An 8,754-nucleotide genomic window follows, 5' to 3' on the forward strand; every position below is an offset into this window, starting at 1 on the left:
CAGAGGGCCGTGGCCGAAGCAGTGACACCAGCTCCCTGGTGCCCACCGGGCTCCTGGTGGGTGGGTGCCGTGGGGAAGGTGGTGTCAGATCTCATGTTGAACAGTGGCATCAATAAACAGAGCGATGATGGGATAAGTTGTTGGGACCTGTTAATGCCTTTGCAGAACCAAAGGTCTCGCTCCAGAACCTTCCGTGCGTATGAACCTCTCCTAAATTTGTAATTTACAGCCTCTTCTGTGCTAGAACGTGCCCAAGGGCAGCAGAGGTGCCAAGAGCTGCCAGCTGGTCACCACCGTGGAGGGGAGCATTTCAGGGATGCCAGAGCAGGCTCCGGCTGAGGTTACTGTGTTCCCGCTGCCGGGTGGTGCCCGAAGCGCCCTGCGGCAGGTTGGGGTTTCAGGTCACAGTACTGTCCCAGGTGTGTTAAACATGCTGTGATGGGGCTGATGTCCCTGGAGGGAGGTGCTGGAGCCCAGCTGGCTGCCCTGTGCCCCTTGGCAGCCTCCCTGCATCCCCCTCCTCAGAACTGAATGCAGTTAGGGGGAGTAAAGAAATTAAAAACAGAACTGACTCTGGTTCTCAGCAGCTGATGGTCATCATGCTGGCAGTGCCACGGACCCAGCACTGTCCTTTTTTCTTCCTAAAAATGGATGGATTCAGCTTTTTTCTTTTTGGCAAAGCAGGCACTTAGGTGCCCATACAAGCCCCTCTGCGGTGCTGGGACCTGCCTGGGGAGCCCCGGGGACAGGCAGCCCCCTCCTCACCACAGCATGGCCGGGCTGGCAGTGCCCGTGCTCTGCTCGGCGTCACTGGGCCTCACACAGCAGCTGCTCTCTGGTCGTGCTGCTCCTCACCTGCTGTGCACGCACGTAGTGGCGTTGTGGACACTGCCAGGATTTAACAACATCCAGGTGACCTTCAGCGGTGAGAATGTCAACAGGCCATCTGCAGCCACACCTCCCACGCTGGGGAGGATGACAGCCATCACAGGTGCTGAGCTCGGGGTGGCAGTGGCACCAAAAAAACCACAGAGGTAGCAGTGCTGCAGGGCACAGATTTGGTGGTGGCACATGCTGCGAGCAGCCTTGCTGCCCTCTGAGTTGTCTGCGGGTTATCAGCACCCTCCACTTAATTGCAGGCAGGTTTGTTTGGGGTGTGCTGGGTGCTGCACGGTCCTCGGCTAAACCACTGCTCAGCTGTCGGGGTTAATGGCACTGGCCCGCAGGACCGACTGCGAGTGCTCATGTCCCTGGCTCAGTCACTCTTATCTGGCCCTCCCTGGCCCAGGGTGCTGGGGGGCTGGATGCAGCTCAGGGGCTCTGACTGAGCGGGGAAACCGGGCTGTCACCCCAGAACACTACAGTGACGGTGGACCAGGGCTGAAAGCATCGTGCCAGTGCCTCCACAGTGGCTGGGACGGAGTTCGGGGACCTGCCATGGCAGGAAAGCAGGCAGCAGGGTGGCAGGGGCTTATGGCAGGGCACTAACCACCTGGGGAGCGGGGTTCTTTGCCTGCCTTACTGCCTGGCTGCCATCAACGTGCCAGTGGTGCGCAGTGTCCCCAGAAATGCCAGGGTGGCTCCTTGGGCCCAGGCTGGCAGCACACCAGGGTGGCAGCTGAACATGGGAGGGGGCTGATTCTGGGCACCCAGCACCTGCAGGTGCTGCAGCACAGAGGGGACATGCCCCCACAGTCTGCAGGAGACGAGGGGGTTCGAGGGGCTCCCGAAGACCCTCTTCTCATCACTAAGCATCACCACTACCCCCCGGGTGCTTTGGGGCTGGGGTGAGAGTACAGGAGGGATGTGGAGAGCCAGCAGCAGCCGTGGGGCGCAGGATGGAAGCTGGATGCCCGGTGCCAGGGCAGCCCCTCAGTTTGGTGGGATCTCCCTGTTGCAGGGGGCTGGCAGCGGGCAGTGGGCCTGGGAAGTGGCTCGAGGACCCGATGACACTCGGCTCCTGTGTGTCACAGCTGCCGCGCTGACCCAATCCCTTCAACTGCATTAACCACCAGCCCCGCGGCCAGGAAGCAGCTCCGAGGCCCAGGGAAGGAGCTCAGAGCTCCCACCCACCTGCCATGGCCCGAGCTGGGGCAAAGCTGCCCAGCGCTCCTGGCATGTGTATGTTGTACATATGTTGTAAATGATTCAATTGATTTAAGTGGCCAGAGCAGCCGAGGTGGCTGGCAGCAGTGTGCTGCAGCATGCCGGCTCACAGCCCAGGCAGACTACAACTGTGCTGGGGAACAGACATGTGCACAGCGCATTGGTACACAGGCACACACGTTCTTGCACACACAAATATGCAGACTCATACCCACCCACGTGTCAACACACAAGCACAGATACATGTACACACAGATCTGCATGTGCATACATATATATGTACATCCATGTGCAGACAGATGCATACACATACATACATGCATGCACATGCCAATGCAAAGGCACACAAGTATGCACACACACTCGCACCCCAACACACATGGCTACACATATGCACATGCATGCACACATATATGCACAAAGATATGCACTGACATACATGTGCCAACACACATATTCACACACATACACATACGCACATGTAGATGCATGCATGCAAATACACATATACACGTATGCCAACATATACACACAAGCACACACCAATGTAAAGGCCCATATGCATACACACATTCACTCGCAAGTAGACTTGCACACATGCATGCACATGACTCCACACATATATTCACATGCCAACATATATGCACAGCTATGCACATAGAAGTGCACAGGCACACCTATACACACACCCCATATGCATAGATACGCATGCACACATACGTCCATGTGGACAGATATGCATGCACAGACAGACATGCACAGACATGTGAACATATGCATGCACACACATCCGCAGATAGACATGCACAGGCATCCATGTACAAAGACTCACATACACACTCCCCCACGTGCACAGACACGCATGCACACACCAGCACACGGGCATGCATATAGATCCCTCTGCACAGACACGCATGCACACTCCCCCATGTGCACACACACACACACGCACGCACACATCCGCACACACACGCGTCCCCCATGTGCACAGACGCGCCCACCCCACGCACGGGCACACGCCCCGCCCCCGCCCGCAGCTCCGCCCCCGCCCCGCTCCGCCCCCCGGCGGCCGCCCGGCGCCCCGCGCCTTTTCCGGGAAGCGCTGGCTGGGGCATGGCGCGGGCAGTGCTGGCGCTGGGCGAGGCGCTGCAGGCCGAGGCTACCTGCCCTGTGTGCCTGGAGCTCTTCTCCCAGCCCCTCGTCACCGAGTGCGGCCACAGTTTCTGCGGGCCCTGCCTGGCGGCCGTGCTGGGGTCGCCGCCGCGTCCCGCCGCCTGCCCGCAGTGCCGCGCCCCCGTGGCGCCGGGCTCGCTGCGGCCCAACCGCGCGCTGCGCGCAGTGGCCGAGCTGGCCGAGGCGCTGGGGGACGAGGCGCGGCGGCCCCGCTGCCCGGCGCACGGCGAGACCCTGGGGCTCTTCTGCGAGAGCTGCCGCACCCCGCTGTGCTCCCTGTGCCGGGAGGGCTCCCCGCACCGCCACCACCGCGCCCGCCCCGCCGAGGAGGCCGCCCCGCTGCTCCGGGTAGGGGGGAGCCCCCGGGGGACGGGGGTCCCGGGGCAGGGGCCGGTCCCTTCCCTGGTACGGGCTGGGGTCCCTCCCGGAGAGGGGCAGCGGGCCTTTCCCCAGACAGGGCGTGGGGTGCCCCTGAACAAGGGGCTGGGGTCCTCCCCAATGAGAGGCTGGTCCCTTCCCCTGTATGGGCCGGGGCTGAGTCCCTTCCCTGGTATGGGTGGAGGGTCCCTCCCAGACAGGGGCTGAAGTCTCTTCCCTGGTATGGGCTGGGGTCCCTTCAGGGCACACAGGTCAGGGTCACCTCTGGGCATGGGCTGGGGGGCCTTCCAGGCACATTTCAGGGTCCTCTCTGTACACAGGCAGGGGTCCCTTCACTGGCAGAGATCTGGGGACCCCTCCAGCACAGGTTGGGGTCCCCTCTGAGCACAGGCAGGGGTACCCCACAGTTTATGGACTGGGGTCCGCTCAGAGCACAGGTTAGGGTCCTTTCCCAGCCATGGATTTTGGTCCTCATCCAGCTGCTGGCTGGGAGTCCCCATCTGGCTGTAGTTGGGGGTCCCTGTCACCACAGGTGAGGGTCCTCTATCCCTGCCACCCAGCTGGGGCTGCTGGTGCTCCCGTGGCTCCTGCTGTCCATCACCTCCCCGCAGCCCATGCAGGAGCACAGGTCCCTCTTACTGCTCACCCCTTTGTGGCCCCACAAGGTCCCTAACGCCACGTATGTCCCCAGCCAGGAACAGGGACATGGTCTCCCCACTGTGTGTGGGCTGGTGTCCCCCCCCAGCAGCAGCTTGCTCTGCCACAGGGCAGGGCTCAGAAGAGCCCAAGTTTTTTTATTTAACACTCCAGCAAATTTATGGAGTGCGTCTCAGACACAGTGCTGCTGTCACTGCAAACCTCTTCCCACAGATCCCACTTCCGATACCGAAAGTTGTTTTTCCTAATTAAAAAAAACCAAACCAAAACAACAACAAAAACAAACAAACCACAAACTTCAGGGTTTCCTCATGAAGCTGTTCTAGAAATATTTCTGGCCAAAACAGCTGCGCATGGGGATCTCCCTAGCCTGTAACATGTGCTGCGAGAGGTGGGTGCTGTCTCCAACAGTGCTGAGCTGCACACCCACCCTGCGGTGAGCCTGCAGAGCGGTGGTGTCCCCCACAGGGGCTGTTCAGTGACATCTCCTGCAGATGTCACCCCAAAATCATCAAATACGTTCCCTCCCCCCCTCCAGGAGACGCTCCAGACTAACCTGGTTTTTCTACAAAAAGAGAAAGAAGAATTTAAACCCAAAGGAGAAGAGAAAATTTGTGACCTGCTGGTATGTGTTTCTGTGTCTGTCTGCATGCCGTGCCCCCCCTGCCTGCTTACCCACCCGTCTTCAGGGGCGCACCCCATCTTTCCCCATCTATATTTATCTCCTTTTCCATAACAACACTATTTTCTCTCCCCTTCTCTATCCATCCTATATATCATTTTTCCATCCTGCTCTCCTTCAGACTCTGCTGTCGCCTTGGGTCCATCAACATCCAGACTTGACACCCCCCTCCCCCTTCCACTCTTCCAGCTTTTCCTCTCCAAAACCCCTTCCCCTTCTCCCCATGATCCTTGCCCGGCTCTGCGCAGTGCTGGGTCCCCGTGCCTGCGTGGAGGCAGCCAGAGGATGGGATGGCTCAGGGGTCTCCGTGCTGGTGCCTTGCAGGAGAAGGTGGCCTCGGAGCGGCAGAAGCTGAGAGGCACCTTTGAGCAGCTGCAGCAGTTCCTGCGGGAGCAGGAGGATGTCCTGCTGGCCCAGCTCGATGGGGTGCATGGGGACCTCACCAAGAAGCGCCACGAATACGTTTCCAGTGTTTTGGAGAGGAAATCGCTGCTGGACACGCTGATTGCAGAGATAGAGAAGAAACGTGACCAGCCAATGGTTGAGTTCCTTATGGTGAGGCTGCATCACCCACCTGGGTGCTGTGACCCCCCTGGCGAGGCTGGGGACACCCACCCAGGACCCTCTGCATCCCAGTGCCCGTGCAGCCCAGTGCCTGGGAGCAGACAGGCTGTGACACCACGGTGCGTGGTGTGGCTGGTGTGAGTCTGGGCCTGCCGCGTGAGCTGAGGGAAGGCGAGGATTTGGGGGAGTGAGTCACTGAAGTGTCCCCAGGAGAGTGGTGTGACTCCCCTGGTCCCCGTCACTCTGCTTCATGCAGCAGGGGAGTGACTGTAACTCACTGCCCTGGGGACCGTGGTTCTTGGCAGTGCCAGAGCTGACCTGGTGTTTTCTCTCTTTCAGGATGTTGGCAAAACCCTGAGCAGGTATGAAACAGGCTCAGTGTCGCTCTCCTCCTGCCCGGCTCTTGGGCAGAGGTTTGGAAATACTGCAGGTGGCTGAGCAGCAGCAGCTGGGAGGGAGGTGGCTTTGCCCTGCTTGGTATTTGGGGTTTAATGTGATGTTACCTGGAACCAGCAGTCATTGCACCCCTGTTAAGACGAGGTTCCCGTGCTAATAGCTGGGATGCAGCCCCCCTGAAATCTGTTGCTGTAGGGTGTTTTCCCCGTTTCCCTCCTGGCCCATTGTGCTTGTTGACTGCTGGGGTCAGAGCTCCTCTGTGTTGTTTCCCACTCAGCTGTGAGGCAGCAAAGGCCCCGATGCCGGAGCTGGTTTCCCCAGGGCTGGAGAGGACTGTTAAGAACCTCTTTGAGATGAGCCAGCTGGTCATGGGTGTGGTGGCCCAATTCAAAGGTAAAGCAAAGAAGCGTTGTGATGCTTGCTGTGTAGCCGGTGTCAGGGCTGCTCTCCATGCTGTGCTTCCCTTGGGCTCGGGTGCAGCGGGAGGTCCTTGCTGCCTGGTGCCTCTACCTGGGCTTTGGGAGCAACACAGGCCTGCTCCGGACAGGGCCTGTCTCCAAGATGGGATTTGCTGGAGCATGGGGTTGTGGGAGCTGGGCAGCGAGCTCTGCATCAGGCTTGCTGTCCTGATAGGGAGCAGGAAAGGTTCCTCAAGGGGAGAGACTCATGCATCTTCCTTTCCTTCCTCTAGTGAACCTGCTGAGCACGATGGACAGAGAAAGGGGTAAGTTTCTGGAGCCAATAGGCACAAACGAGGGAGAAAAGCTTTCCAGAATGAGTTTCCTTACATCCTCGGCACAGAGATGGGCTCATACCAGAACATCTGAATCCAGGGTCTGTCTAAAACTTGGCCCTCTGTTTTGACTTGGCCTGCTGTAAAAACCTGTCCCCATGCCAGGCAGCACCCAGCAATGCTGTCCTCTTAACACCAAATGAGGGCTGGGACAGCACGAGGCCCTCAGCTTCCTTGTCCCTGGAGACTTTATTCTTATGCTGTGATGTGTAAGGCTGTGACTAGTTAAGCAGAGGGGCTGTTTGCATTTTGAGAAGGCTTTTAGGCATGGATTGGCAATGCTTTTGCAGGTGCTTGGGGGCCACATGGTCCCCACAGCACTGCAGGCACCGTTTGTGCTGAGGCCGGTCTCAGCCCTCTCAGTTTTTGGGATGAAGGACCCGAGGCACAGGATAGGTGTGCCTCAGGTTCCCCTGCGCTGTGGTCCCTGCTGTGAGCTGGGGCCTCGGAGGAGCGGGTTTAGCAGAGGACCTGGGGTGGTGGCACTGCGCAGGGTGGCACCTCTGCGGCCTTGTGGGATGGCCGCGGGATGGCAGCAGAACACCCCTCATGAACAGGCAGCTCTGGCTCTGCAGTGAGATTGCCTGGTTACTCGGTGGAGCAGGGTTAGGAACTTATTTTCCCTTTGGTGAGCAGTTGTTCCCCTTGTCACTGGAGCAGGGACTGGCCTGCCACCACTGCTGCCTTGCAGGCAATGCTCCTCACACCCACGGGGATATGTTGCTCCTCCACACCCAGTCTGGCTGCAGCCCCATCACACTTAGAGCCAGCAATATCCAGCAGACTTGGAAGCAAGTTTAGCAGAGTCCTTCATGGCTGTCCCCTGTGCATGGGGACGCAGCCTGGCTTACTCTTGCTTCAGGGAGTGTTCCTTTGCCCATGGGTCCTGTGTCCCATGCTGCCCGAGGGGGCTGTGGGTGCTGCAGGCATGAGTGAGTGCCTGTTGTGCTCACAGGACATGTCCCGGTCCCGCAGAAGAGGGGGGAGAGGTGCTGGTTCGTTCCTCAACAGGCAATGGACTGACATTTCTCTCTTGTCGTGCATTAGTGGAGGTGACACTGGACCCAGAGACGGCAAGCCCGTACCTCGCTCTCTCAAAGGACTGCAGAACCGTGCGGCTGGGAGATAGACATCAAAACCTCCCCAACAACCCCAAGAGATTCACAGGCAGCCCTAGCGTGCTGGGCTCCCAGGGATTCACGTCTGGGAGGCATTACTGGGAGCTAGAGGTAGGGGATGGGGACAGCTGGGCTGCAGGGGTGGCAGTGGAGTCTGTGCGGAGGAAGGACTCACTCACCATGGCCATGGGGAAGATCTGGGCCCTGCGGCGGGACTGGGATCGCCAGTACACGGCACTCCACATGCCCCCTTCCCCGCTGGCACTGATGGAAGAAGCCCGGAGAATCAGGGTCCACCTGGACTATGAAGAGGGCCAAGTGATCTTCTACAATGCAGAGAACATGGTGGAGATCTTGCAGTTCAAGGCCTCCTTCACTGAGAAGGTCTTCCCGTATTTTTGGCTCTGGTCACAAGAAACCTATATCCAGCTGTGTTCCTGATAGGGTCAGATGTCTCCCGGTCCCCTGCCTGTTCCCTTGGCGAGCTGAGCAGGCAAGAGGCGTGGGAATGACATAGCATTGCATTGCAAACTTGCTGCAGCTCTGCCTGGCCTGGATCCCCTCTGCACGTTGCTGCATCTCCTCCTGCCAAGTCCTTTGGAGCATTAAAGATGTATTGTCCTGCCTGGGGGTGTCTGAATGCTCTTATCCTGGCCAGATCCCGCAGTGATGGTGTCCTGCTTGTCCCTGTGGCCACTGAGGACACATACAAATAAGCAGGAGAGAGGCAGGGAAGATGCTTTGATTGCCTATGTCAGTCTTTGGCAGTGCTGCATGGCTTGCTTTGGCTTGGTGTGGAGTGCTGCATCATAGGCAGTGTGGGGATGCAGCCATCCCACACCCAGGAACTCAGGGTGGAGTCAGGGAGCTGCTTATGGTGGTGTTAA

The 8,754-nt window shown here is 58.8% G+C and overlaps 1 protein-coding gene across 1 annotated transcript; it reads left to right on the forward strand.

Moving 5' to 3' along the window:
- Positions 1 to 3,178: 3,178 nt before the first annotated feature.
- On the forward strand, positions 3,179 to 8,493 carry LOC102055504 (E3 ubiquitin-protein ligase TRIM7-like). The gene is made up of 7 exons (XM_055706852.1): positions 3,179 to 3,627; positions 4,853 to 4,939; positions 5,321 to 5,551; positions 5,900 to 5,922; positions 6,234 to 6,349; positions 6,648 to 6,680; positions 7,797 to 8,493. Exons 1-7 carry the CDS (start codon positions 3,220 to 3,222, stop codon positions 8,306 to 8,308), a joined length of 1,410 nt encoding a protein of 469 aa, XP_055562827.1. The 5' UTR covers positions 3,179 to 3,219; the 3' UTR covers positions 8,309 to 8,493.
- The last annotated feature ends 261 nt before the right edge of the window (positions 8,494 to 8,754 follow it).

The sequence above is a fragment of the Falco cherrug genome, chromosome 4 (genome assembly GCF_023634085.1).
Source record: "Falco cherrug isolate bFalChe1 chromosome 4, bFalChe1.pri, whole genome shotgun sequence".
Lineage (NCBI taxonomy): Eukaryota > Metazoa > Chordata > Aves > Falconiformes > Falconidae > Falco > Falco cherrug.